General features: G+C 40.4%; 1 protein-coding gene across 14 annotated transcripts in view; it reads left to right on the plus strand.

Moving 5' to 3' along the window:
* AFF2 (AF4/FMR2 family member 2) overlaps positions 1–13,562 on the plus strand; it is a 328,163-nt gene that overhangs the window by 285,095 nt on the left and 29,506 nt on the right. For all 14 annotated transcript variants that reach the window (XM_040572852.1, XM_040572853.1, XM_040572851.1 and 11 more), the window contains 2 exons: positions 10,053–10,215; positions 10,749–11,768. In XM_040572852.1, the coding sequence (XP_040428786.1) occupies positions 10,053–10,215; positions 10,749–11,768 (1,183 nt within the window). The remainder of the gene's footprint in view (positions 1–10,052; positions 10,216–10,748; positions 11,769–13,562) is intronic.

The raw sequence follows: 13,562 nt of genomic DNA on the forward strand, positions 1-13,562 counted from the left end.
TGGCTCCAAAGGTTCCGTGCAGTCCTTTGCTTTGCAGTGTTTTGACTTGACGCCCGCAGAGCTCCATGCTGAAGGTGCTGAGCTCCCCCTGGAAGAAACAGCACTGTTTGCACACAAAATCCCAGCAATAGGATCTTGCCTTTATTTTGGTGTTGATGAAAAAGGCTTGAAAGGCAAGATTTTCAGCCAGATAAGGTTAAAGAATTAAAGATTCTCTGTTTCCTTTTGCTGTCATTCAAAATAACAGGCATAGAAAATTCTGTTTAAAATAGCTGAGCCTTTTGACTTAAAGGGTTTTCATGTAGAAGATTTAAGATGTCAGGTTTAAACATGACACTGATAGTATTAGGCAAAGTATGAGAGCAGATACTTGTAGTAACTGTCATTTTTTTGACTGTTTATTAATGGTCTTTTGTGATTTATAGTGAATGTTGTGAAGAATCTTCAGGTCCATTTATCACTGAAAGAAGCACCTTTTCTTCTTAATACCTACATATGTCATAATTAGCAGTGGATGCTGCTTAAAGATACAGCTCTGTTCTAACATAAAATCCTTTGAGATGTTACTTAGTCCTAAATAGATTGATTTTTTTTTTTTTTAATCAGTAAAGCAGTGTAGCCATGTATTCTGTAACTGGCAAAAAGCAGCATTAAAAGGAGCTCACGTGGGGTAAAAATATAGAGAAAGTTCATACTTTTCACTCCAAGTGGAGGTTTTCACCCCATTTTAAAATAAATTCTAAGAATACCTATGTTTCAACATTCAGCTCTATTAATATTTTACTTGAAAGGTTTCTGCCTGTTCAAAAGCCAAGTTGTATGCTGGAGTACATCTTTATATCCATGAAAGGCTCTGATGGTGTACCATAAATTCATCATGTGCGTGTAGGAATACTTATTTAAAAGCTATTTCAACGTAATTGCCCTTTATTAATAATGTTGATTCCTTTTTAGTATTATGGCAGTAGCAGTGAAACTGTCTGCTTGCAGTTTTCATTAGTGCCCGTGTACTTCCGTGGCCCCTGCTATCTGATGACTGAACTCTGATGAACATAAATATGCTTGGAGTCTCACAGTGCGATTTGTATTAAGAACAGGGAAGAAGCGCCAGGAATTGAATTGTTTGGGCCATGAAATCCCAGGGAGACACTGGAACTGAACGAGTTTTTGAAAGTCTCAAGCCGGTGCTGTTACCACAGGGTTGTCCTTAAAACAGTGTAGTAGGAATTCCTGTCCCCAGTTCCTCCTCTTTGCTCTGGTCTGGAAGTGGCTGTGCTGATGATCTGTTCCCAGCGAATTCACCTGGAGAGTAAATCCTCAGGTAGTTTCCTGAGCTGACATTGTGTCACTTGTACACAGCGCACAGGTGGGAATGACTGCTGTAAGGCTGTGGAAAATCAGGATATGCTTTTTGGCACCATTTCAAGCTCAGAGGTGTTGTCTTATACATGGAAAGGAAAAAAAAAGTCCTTCTTTCTCATGTTTTCTGACTGCTTGGTTGCTCAGGATAGTAAAACAAGCATTCCTCAGATAGCAGATGTGATTGCAGGTTTTGGGATTCAGAGATGTGGATCCATCTGCACCAGCATGTCTTGGTCCCATAGCTCCCATTGCTGTTCCCAGTAGGCCCTGTACACTGAATTCTCTTTTCAGTTGGAACTGGAGTAGAACTGAGTTAGAACCGAGCAGTGTAGTTAATTTACAATGTTATTTTTGCAAGTTTCTGCCATACATGAATGAGAAAAAAGCCAACACTTTGCTTTAAGACGTTCACTTTGGACTTTTTTTTTATCATGACCACACTTGGACTTTCTGCTGAAATAAGTAAAGAAAAAGTACAAATAAGTGACTCATTTAAATAAATATGTATATATATATATGTTAACTTCAAATTATAAATAATTAGAGGGGTGAATACGTACCTGTTAACTTTCAAAGAAGATTCACAAGGTGTACTGAACAATACAGTATTCCACATTTCCTTTGTGGAAAATAAATAAGTTTCTACGTATCAGTACTCGTATGTAGCTTGATTCAGTGGGACAATATTGATATAATAAAATGGTTCCATTTACATCAAATGGGGCCCTTTGGAGTCTCAGAATAAGAGATAATATTCTTGTTCTTCCGCATGCCAAACACACAGTAGCACATCAGGGCATAGTACAAATAACTCTGACACGTGAATCCATTCACTAAAATATCATACATCAAAAACTCTACATACATTGCATTCTGTGAATGATATCATGCTCACAAGATTGTTTCCAAACTCTGAGGTGAGCGGGGGGATGCACGCACAAATCATGGACACAATATTGCTTTTAATATGCAAAATCCCCTTCCCTTCCGTGTCAAGTGAGTATAAGAAAGCTGTGAAATTGGAAGGAGGGTGATTACCATACCAATAGTTCAGAAAGTTTTTTATGTGCACCAACAGGGATGTGTCATTAAAATTCCTTCTCTTCTGCTGTATTTTATAATTTCATGGATGGTTTGATATGTTACACCTGTTCTTCATTGCAGGTGTGATAAAGAGGCAGAACTTACTATGGCCCAGGAAGAAAACCAGGAAAAGGGTCAGAATAAGACAGTAGAAACAGTAGCATGGTTAAAGTCACATTGCAGATATATACACACAGTTCCACCTAGGACTTGTGGCTAATGTAATTCTTTATTGGAAGGCTTTGACCTTGTTACGGATTCTTGGCAGCTTTTCCCCACTCTATTCATTACTAATGCAAGCTGTCAATCACTTTAGTTCTGCTTTGACATAGATTGTGGCTCATAGGAGTTAGCTCCGTCATTCTTTTTATTTCTTTCATCTTTACTATCCTTTTTTATGGTCTTTAAAGCTGAAAGTATAAAAGGGTTATATGGGTATGAAAAAAATCTGTTTCAGTAACTCTATCAACCTTGTTATAAACAGTCTTTGATTAAAACAGTTACTTTTGAACATAGTAAAATGAGAATGTGGCTTTTTACATACAACATCTTGTAAACCAGCCTCCCCCTCAAAATAAATCAGAAGTCCTATTTGCATTACTGTGTTCAGGATTGATACAGTCAGATCAGCTGCCACGTACTGAATAGCGCACTGTAGAGGTTTTTGCTTTCCATGTGTTTTGACATGAGAGTGCTGTCATAAGTGATGTCTTACTATGTGTGCTAATGGTAGCTGAAGTAACAATTTTTACACCTTATTTCATTCCATTGACCTGGGTGGTGATTAATATTTAAAAAGGGCTTGATACAGGTTTTCAGTTCCTGTGTCAACTTGATCTTTGAAAGTTTAGATTTGAATCCTACCAGCCTGGTGATAAATAATTTAATACTAACCAATGGAAAGGCAGTGAACAAATCATTCAGAGCAATCCTTTTCTTCAAAAAGCAATCTAATGGCAGTCATATATAAATTTGAAGATATAGATATGAACAATTTATTTTAAAAAAATGGCAGCTCGCTTTCAAATTAGAATAGAATATTACTTCCTGATAATCGCGTAAGAATAGAAAAGAAATAAAACTTTGTTATTGAACAGTTATGGTATTAAATTCTGACACTAAATATTAATCTTCTAGGTGCTACTCTATTATTATCTGTTAGAATAATGAAGCAGGCTTTTTTTGAACATTTACACAGAATTAGCCAGCCTAGAAAGCCCCTCAGGTTCCTCAGGTTTTTCTGTAGGAATAGACTCTGGTTGGGCTGGCTTCTGAAAAGATGAAGACAGTTTGTATCCTCCAGCTCTTCTCTCAGAATACAGTGTAGTGAGTGGGAGAACAGTACTCCCCCATGAGTGAGTGAGTGCTACATTCTACTCTGCTAGAGGATGTGGTGTGGTTGTAGTGCACCCAAATCTTGCTCAGAACTGGGGACCCACCTTCCAGTGCCCTGTGCAATCGGAGTCTTTGTTCTGAAGAACATCTGCATTTAAAATAGACAAGTCAAATTGAGGATAGGCACCACAGTCTCTCTTCTACTTAGCAGTAAGTGATGCACAGAAATGTTTATTTCTCAGACTCAGAGCAAAATTCCTCCAGATCCCTACCCAATGCCTTAACAGGAAGATCAACAGTTCTGTCCAGTCTGTAGTCACTTTTCCAGTACAGAGCTTCCCCTTTCCAGATTTCATTGGTTGCATTTTCCCTAAAAATACCCTGTGCAGTAAAGCAACTTTTGCAGAGTGATGCTTCTTGGTGGAAATACATTGCCAGCATTGATGCACTGGTGACTTACTGGTCAGTTCCTATCTACATTTTCCCACTGCCCAGCAGCACTCTGCTTTCTCCAAGCTTATGTTTTGATTTCTGGGTAGAGCAATGGAACAAGTGTCCAATTCATCATTGCCCTAAAAAGGAAGGGTTGAAATGAATAACGCTATTGTTTGAGGGCACTGTCAATTTGCCAAATTCTCTTAACAGCAATTAGCATGACTACATCTAATTGGTGAAAAGTTTGGGGAAATATCTAAGGAGTTGTTAGGAATTTTTGTTCCTTGATGAGTTATACGGCAGTGGTATGAATTATTCAACATTTTTTACCTGTATATTTATAGGGTAAAATGTTGAGTGTTTTTATTATTAGAGGTTAATGAGTTTTAGTATTTCAAATTATTTTTGTTTTAACTACCAAGTCTAATCTCAAAGGCCATTTATTACATCAGTACTGTAAATGATGTGTTGAAAATAAAGTAATAATAGTCTAGATGATAACAACTACTGAAGAAGTATAAGTTGCATGTTGGGTCTTCTCTTCTCTAGGCAGCATAAAAATCCAGACATATACAAATGCCACACCTGCTTTCATTGGCTTTGGAAAAAGACTTCATAAATTAGAAAGAAAAAAAAAGGGGGGCACAAGCTGAAAGGAGACATTTTAAATTTAGGCAGATCACCCATACCAGTCAACCACAGTGAATGAAAGACTGTTGGTGTGTTTGATAAACTCGATGCAATTCCCCACCATGAACCATAAGCAGCTGGCTCCAGTGCCTGCTCTTGACAGATGCCACACACCTGCAAGTCTCAGCTTCTCTGACTTGAAGCTTGATTTCAACAAGTGCTGAAAACCACTGCCAGGTACTGGTGATACTGGTGTTTGTCCTCTCCTCCAAGATATTTCTCATCTCATACTTTGTGCCCACACTGTGCCCAATCCTGCTGCCAAGCAGCAAGGGACAGGGGAAATGCCACATGCTGCAAAAGCAGCAGAAGGGAGATAGGTAGAAGTGCTGCAGAAGAGTTTCCTTCCAAATTGCTTCCAGATGTGCAAGTCTGTTCTGTCTGCTTCATTTCTTGGTAGCAGGGAGGCAACCAGAAATGCTTTCCAGCCTGCAGGCAGTTAGAGACATTATCATGATGACCTTTGCAAAGGATGGAGAGTTGATTCTCCTCCACTTGCAGTATGGGAGTACTTGCAGTACTTAGAGTACTGCTCCAGCGGCTCTTGTCTCTGTGGCATGAGAAAAGCAGCTTCAGAGAAGGGTAAGCAGACACTGATCTAGCTGGCCTGAGGAATGGGGAGCCATGTTGTTGAATCACGTGTGTTTTTCCTCCCAGATAGCACCCTTGTGGCACAGCTCTGGGAGAGGGTTGAGCACGTCTGACTGCCCTGCAGGGTTTCAGCTCATGTGCTGAGCACACGGCTGGGAAAATGTGGAGCACAAAGTGAAAAGGGGGTCAGAACTGATGTTTCCATTAACTGCAGAGGGGCTTCATGCTCACAGAATTTGTCAGGCCTGCACTGAGTCCGAGGGTGATCGTAATACCTCTAATGTTTGCTCTGTGCGTTTGGATTGCAAGCTCTTTGGCCCAAGGACTGTCTCATCGTGTATTTGCACAGATCCTGGCACAGCAGGTCACTGGGCTCGGTAGGGGCCTCCAATCTCAAGTGATAATAATGAACTGGCTTTCTTCTAAGTGTTATTTACTCAAACAATACTGTGTTCCATTGTGAAGCATTGTTTTTATTAATTTTTTTTTCAGTTCAAATGAAATAAAAACATTGTTCCTCAGTGTTTGAGTGGACAATATAAGCGTTCATCTCCTGCTGAGAAATAAAAATTCAAGAGTTTCAAATACCAGTGCTTCCTGCCCCCTTTAGTCACTCTGAGGACTTGTGTCTGATAATAAAATGCTTTAAATCCATTTTAAACCTTGTCCAGGCTGACATTCCTTGTTTGGATCTTAGCAACACAACAAAGCTTGCTTTGAAAGTCTTTTACAGAGGCAACCCTGAGTTCATGTAGTTAATAGTTATGTGAAGAAGCCCAATTTATTCATGTAACAGCTGCTTGAATGCACATTTGCAGAATCTATCCAAGCATCTTTTAAAGCATGTGATTTAGCTTTAAAGCTGAAGAAGTCTTTGGGAAGAGTGCAAACCGACCTGTTCTTCTGAATTAAAGATCTATTTTATTTAAGAAAAAAAAGCAAGCAAACAAACAAACAAAGAAGCACAGAAGACAACACAGATTTTTTTCCATGCACTTTGTGAAAGGTCTGTATATTTTCTTCTGTTCCGCTGATCAACATTATTAGAAGATGACTGTGCATGTAGCTGTGTGCAAGATCTCTCTAGTACTGCGAGATGCTAGGAAAGGCATTTCGTGTCTTATCTGATTGTTTTGGAATGCATACAAACAGGGCTACTCTCAGCTCAAACTACATGATGAAAAGTGAATGCTTCTGCTTTAAAAATATAGATCGGCAATGATGTCTTCAGCATGAAGCCGCCCGATGTAGACAAGGCATAATTTTATTATCCCAGATGAAAGACAAATATGACCTCATTGTGTTTCGTATGAAAAAACATTATTTTGAGTCTGTCTGGTTCCTGCAAGCTTGCTGAGCTATGTTATTCAGTAATCTTTGGCATATGATAACTTTTTTTCTGAGGCTGGTGTGCAGAAAGAGAGGAAATCAGACCAGGTTGGAGCTGCCATCTATTTCCATGGTTTCGGTCTTGCCCTTTGAGTTCTTTGTCAGACAGTTGCAGTCTGCCACAATGCAACTCCAGTTTTTTTATGTAGGCACATCCCAGCTACAGTGTCGGTTTTCTTCCAGAGTGCTGAATGATGTAGGTTTTATTTACAGGCTGGAAAGGTACAGACCTTACCTGCTGGGATGCTGGCTTTTTCTTCTTTGATCCGTTATAAGAGGCAATATTCTTAAATCAGTGATCTTAATGAGGGCAAATTTGCAAGCACTGACAACAGAGCATTTTGGGGGGCATACCCGCATAAATAGGTGTGAGCAGACCCACCCTGCCCTGACATAAACCACCCCAGACAAGGAGCTTTGTCACTGCAAGAGGCTGGTGCAGGCTTACACACCCTGCCCAAAGGCGCGGTAAATCCCTGCAGGCGGCTGGTGCACCACGGCCCTGCTGCTCTCTGCACGACTGCTCCATGCCATGCTGCCCGATGCTCAGCCCTGTGCTCTCGGAGCAGCTGCTGGTGCTTAAACATTTCTTTGTCTTTGCAGATAGCTCTCTGCTAGGGAGGTGGGAACTGGGGTTTTCAGCTAGGATGAAATGTTAATATTGCCGTGCTCACTTCCATTTTGGGGTGAAAAGAGAAAATAGAAGTGAAACAGATGAAGCTTACAGATTTAGGGGAAAAGCTATTTCTGATCTACAACTTTTTTGTTCTGATAACTGTAAATAACACTTTTTTCAAGGTTGATGTTGCATTTTGTTATTTTAGAACAGAAGTGTCATGTTGTCCTACTCAGATTGGGAATCCTTGTAATGTTTTCTGTTTTTTTGTTTATTTTGTTTTTTCTTATTCCTTCTTGTGAACAATTGTAATAAAGTAGGAAAAGTCAGTTTTCATCTACTTGCAGTGTTTCCCAAACAGAAAATATAAGACCAAAACTACAAGATATTGAATTGCAAGTCAAACTCCCCCACAATCACGCTCACTTTTACCCCACTGTTGTTTCCTTATTTACTGTAAAGAAGAAGTGAAAAAGTAATTTCCCTACACTTTCATGTGCTTCATTGAAAAGAAGAGTTAAAGAAAGAAAAACAAGTGCACAAATGGTTTCTAAAAATTGAAATTAAATACAAATTTAAGATCAATTTTGTAATGTATCTATGTTTAATTATTGGTATTTCCAAAAGTATTATATATGTTTTTAAAAGCATCTGTTCTTTATATTTACCTGTTACTTCCAGCTGAAATTTGGTAACTAGCTCTACTAGAGTCAGTTGAGCCTCTAGAAGACAAAAAAAAAAAAAAAAAAAGTATATGCGCTTTAATGAGCAACAAAGTTAGTGATCTGTAGCAATTACCCAAGTGAGTAATTTCGTTTCATTAATGCACCCTAAAGCACCAAGCTGGTTTTGTCAATGGGCACTGCAGGGCCGTTGCAATGCTCAAAGAGACAGTTATGTTAGCAACCACAGTGTAAGGGATAGGTTTACCAACAAGGAGGGAGAGAGAAAGTAGCTTAGCATGAGAAGAAAATTAAAGACCATTTATTATTGTCATGGAAGCCAATGGCAATACTTCTGAAGGCTCTAGTGGAACAGGATCGGTTTTCTTCTGGCTCTTCTTACTTCCACTTTCTTGGTTACTATGTTTTTTAAGAGGGCATCTTGATGCACGTAGCATCTCTGAAAGGTGAAGGAGGGCATGTGCCTGGCTTAGATGAATCCTTCTCAAAGAAAAACAGAAAAGCAGATAGCAGAAAGGAAGTGAAAGCAGTATTATAACTTCAGGGCTTCTCTGGATCACTAGACATGGGACACACACAGCATATGATATATTAAGGTGAGGTATTGAATATCCATAAAAGAGTACTAGCAAATGGTGTCAATTTTCAAACACTTTGCTTTGTCAGCTTCACAAATTTAAAATCAATCATCAAAAAGTCTCTACATAGATCAGCTGAAGAGACATAAAACCTTACAGTTATTTCCCTGACCAAAAATAATAATAATAATAATGTGAAATTAAAGATGAGTTTACAAAGATTCAGACTGGCAGTGCTAAAACTGGGGTCATCCAACCTCTAAGTTTAGAAATAAATGCTGAGTAAAAACAATGAGACCCAGCTCACTGCTAATGAATACATCTTGGAGGACAGTTGAACACACAGAAAAATGGATTTCACAGAGAGACTTTTTTTCAGCTTGAACACCATTTTCTCACTACATTATCATAAAGAAATCATCTCGTGAGAGAAAAAACAGCTATAAATAAAAAAATGTTGGGTAGTCCCTAGAGAGTTGTCAAAAATGTGTAGTTTTTGTACACCACAGTGTAAAAGTATTCATTAAAATTAATTTTTAAAATGCCCTGTCCAACATTAGTTGCCTGATGTCCTTCCTTTGTTCATAAATTATAAATGAGCCAGCAAAAAATGAAGAAAGCAGGATTTCATTAATAAATTATTTAAGTACGATTGTTAGTTTTTGCAATCATTGGGCTAATAAGCTCAAGCTTGTGATCATATAATCACAGAATGGCTCAGGTTGGAAAGGACCTTAAAGACCACCCAGTTCCACCCCCTGCCGTGGGCAGGGATGCCACCCACCAGACCAGGTTGTCCAGGGCCCCATCCAGCCTGGCCTTGAACACCTCCAGGGTTGGGGCATCCACAGCTCCTCTGGGCAGCCTGTTCAGTGCGTCACCACCCTCTGAGGGAAGAATTTCCTCCTAAGATCTAATCTAAATCTCCCCTCTTTAAGTTTAAAACCGTTCCCCATTGTCCTATCATTATCTGCCCGTGTAAAGAGTTTCTCTAAAGTGAAACTAAAGTGCTTCTCACTTGAGCATGGTGATGATGATGATGATAATGTTATTAACACCATTATCAGTGTGTCCCACGAAGCATAAACCCAGCCGGCTCCCTTGGTCCCAACGTGGTGCCATGGCCTCTTCCTTCGGGGAGGCTTCCTTCGGGGCTGTACTGAATGAGCGGGAGCCGATGCTGAGGACAGTCGGTGTGAGCAGGGTTCGCTGGGTGGCTCCCCCCAGGTCAACACTTCAGAATCTGAATGACAAGCAGCATACTGACCCAAGGGGATCTTCTCCCCACAGCGGCCTGCCGGTGCCAGCAGCACATGCGGCTGGCTTGGCCCATTCCAGCGGTGGCTCTGGGAGCTCCAGCGAGTCCGAGAGCAGCTCTGAGTCTGACTCCGACAGTGAAAGCAGCTCCAGTGACAGCGAGTGCAATGAGGAGTCACGCAGTGCCACACCGGAGGTAAAAACACCTTTGCGGATATCCCCTGGCAGATGTTTGGAGGGGGGGAAGCATCGAAGATAGAGAAATCCTACTCCCTGTTAGGAAAATGTTGGGATTCTGTGCAGCTTGGTGCTGTTGACTTTTTTCTCCCTTTGCAGTTTTATGCGTATGACCCACATACTCATTCTAGCTTTTGGAAGAATCCTTCTGGCCTACATTTGAATTGCTTTAAAGAAATATTTAGATTTTTGCCAGTAGCTAGAGAAGATTTTATTGACACAGTATTCAGCTGGGACTAAGGAAAGGCAACATGACAAAACTATATCTTCAGGGACCAGCTAAACTTTTTAGTTGTATTAAATTTCTTCAGGGCCACATTGTAAACCAGATAAGGAAGCCTAATTAAGCATAAATACTCCATAAATACTCCCATAAAACTAGCAGTCACCACTAGTTGACTGAAATAAAAGGGTGTGTTAAAAAGTTTTCACTTAAAGGGAAAAGCATTGCTTCTATCTGAGATTTGTTCCTTGTTGTTCTTCAAATTGCAGCCTGAACCCCCTTCGACAAACAAATGGCAGCTGGATAAATGGCTGAATAAAGTGAACCCCCACAACAAGACCATCATCAACAATCAAAATGAGCCTCACAGCGAGACCAGCTCCCAGCCACAGAGCAGCCAGCAGGCCGAAGGGCAAAACAAAGGGAAGCTCAACAACAGCCTGCCCCCGACCGATTCCAAAGACCGGGCGATCCTCAGTCCCATCCGAGAGAAAGCCAAACCACGGGTTGCCCAGAAAACCCCAGAGGCAAAAAGCTCCAAGCAGAAGTCGCCAGCTCATAATGAGCCAACTTCACAAAGGACTACTGGGAAAAAGCAACCCAAAAAGGTAGAAAGGACTTCCAGTGTAGAAGAGTATAACTGGCCCAAACCAAATAATACCAGCAACACTCCCAAAGAAAAAGACCCGCAGGAACCCCCCGAGCAGCCAAAGGTTCGAACTAAAGCAGCAGTTGGGAAGACCGCTCCAAGGAAGGAACCACGAACGAGCACAGGTCTCACTTCGGAGAAGAAAAAGTACAGAGGCCCCAGCAAAATTGTCCCCAAGTCCCGGGAATTTATCGAAACTGATTCGTCTACTTCTGACTCAAATACAGACCAGGAGGAGAGCTTGCAGGCTAAGATACTGCCAGCTTGCAGTGGGCCGGCGAATGGCATCAAAGTGAAGGACTCTGGCAGTAACATCCTCAGTGTAAGTAGCTTAACTAGCAATGGCAGCAACACATCCATCGACCAGACCAGCAATGACTTGGAGGAGCAGCTCTTTTCTCCTATCCCAATCGTACAAAATGAACTTCTGTCCCCACTGAGAGAATATGAAGAACTCAAATCTCTTTGGGTGAAAATAGATCTTAGTTTACTCTCTAGGATACCTGGGCAAGAGCCTTTCGAGACCACATCTGTGAAAACTGAACCAAGAGAGGGAAATGTGAAACACAGACGACCATCTCGAGAGTCCCCTACCCCAGCAGCTGAAAAACCATCCACAAAATCCAAAAGGAAACACAAGGTAAGTCATTTTCATTGTTCAGAGGAAAACATTGAATTTCTGTGCATCCTTGAGGTCAGGACTGCAGTCACTGACTCCTCACTGCACCTGCAGCAGGGCTGTGAGGAGGCATCATACCACTAAGGCTTCATTGTTTTTACAAAGGATGTGCATTTTCCAGTACACTACAAGTTAACATCAGAAACAAGTTAAAAAAAAAAAAAAACACAAACTCCAGCTATCAAAATTAACGATGTATTTTTTTGTGTTTTTTTTTGAGATTTATCATACAACCTTTTTCGCTGTATTTGCTCACTTGCCCAGTAATTTGCAGTGTTCTGTAATCTGCAGAAGAACTCCCGATGACAAGTGTATATTACTAAGGATTCAGCCATACTCAGAAAATGTGACTTCTGTTTGGAAGGCAGAGTTTTATTGTCTGCAGAATTTATGCATTTTCACCACTGGCTTAAACAGGCATAACTTCATTAAAGTCAATGGAATGGTGCTTGCTTATGCTCCTGGTGAATTTAGTCTCTATATTGTTTTGTTATACAAATGAATTTGATTCATAGAAATATCATTTGCTTAACTAGCAGCTCTCTGTATGCAGCTACCTGGAAAAGCAAATATGTTTTGTCTTAAGGCATCACGTTTTATCATGTGTTTTATGTTATTTATGCCCAAGGGTATCCTATCTTGTGGGATATGACAATGCACTTTAAACTAAATATGTTTTCAGAAAAGAAACTGGGGTTTTATATCATAAATGAATTTTTGTAGTCATTTTTTTTCCAGCTGAAATGGTTGTGCTCTGGTCTCCCTGCGAGAAGTCATCATAGCGTATTTTTTATACCCCAAATTTTATAAATCATTGTGAACGTGACTTCAGCTGTCTGTTCTGGCAAACTTCTGAACAGCATTGAAATGCTGAGTTTGAGCAGTCCAGTGGTACGAGAGAGTTAATGCAAGACAAAGTCAGACAATGCCAGGCAGACACAGGGTCTGCACCCCTGCCTACATGAGTCACTGCACTGGCTCCTTCCCTGTTGAATTAAGTGGAAATAATCACATGAGTAAACTCAGCAGGTTTTTATTCAATTTATATTCTAGCTGTACACTGAAGGCAGAGAGGTAAGAGGGAAGGAGAAAAGAAAGAGGAAAGAGATGTATAAATGTCAATGTTTATATGTATTTACAATAGTGTACAATGGGTATACTAATTATTAAAACAGCGGTGCATTAGTATGATGGCTAAAACAAGAATATGGTACTGGCAAATAAACATAGGGCTTCCAGGAAAAAAAATAAAAGGAGGAAATAGGGGGCAGGGGTTATATGAAAGCTGGAGCCTTGGAACTTCGTTAGCTGGGACTGTGAATCAGAAAGTAACAATGTGAGGAATCTCACTCTGGGATTGCACAAATATAAGCTACACTCTGAAAGAGCCTGTTCAGTTGCTGTGTGACGGTTCAGTGCTACCCAAGAGGAAACAAACCAATTACAATGGCTTTAGGGTATAACAACAGTTAAAACAGGGTAGGAAGAGCCTGATTTGGATTTCTAAATCATGCTATTAAAAGACTTATTTTAGACATCTACTAATGGGCTTGAAGGATGATATGAAGTTTCCAGTGACAGAGCAGTAATCAGCTTTGCTTGCACCATCCTAGTTCAGGCACAGAAGTCATGCATTAGGGAATCTTTCAAAGCAAATTTTCAACCAGCTATCACTGTTGATGACTGCCACCTTAGAGCTCAGTCCTGTAGTCTTTCAGTCCTGTGAGGAATACTTACTCAAGGAAGTTTTCTCAG

This window comes from Cygnus olor, chromosome 13 (genome assembly GCF_009769625.2).
Source record: "Cygnus olor isolate bCygOlo1 chromosome 13, bCygOlo1.pri.v2, whole genome shotgun sequence".
NCBI lineage: Eukaryota > Metazoa > Chordata > Aves > Anseriformes > Anatidae > Cygnus > Cygnus olor.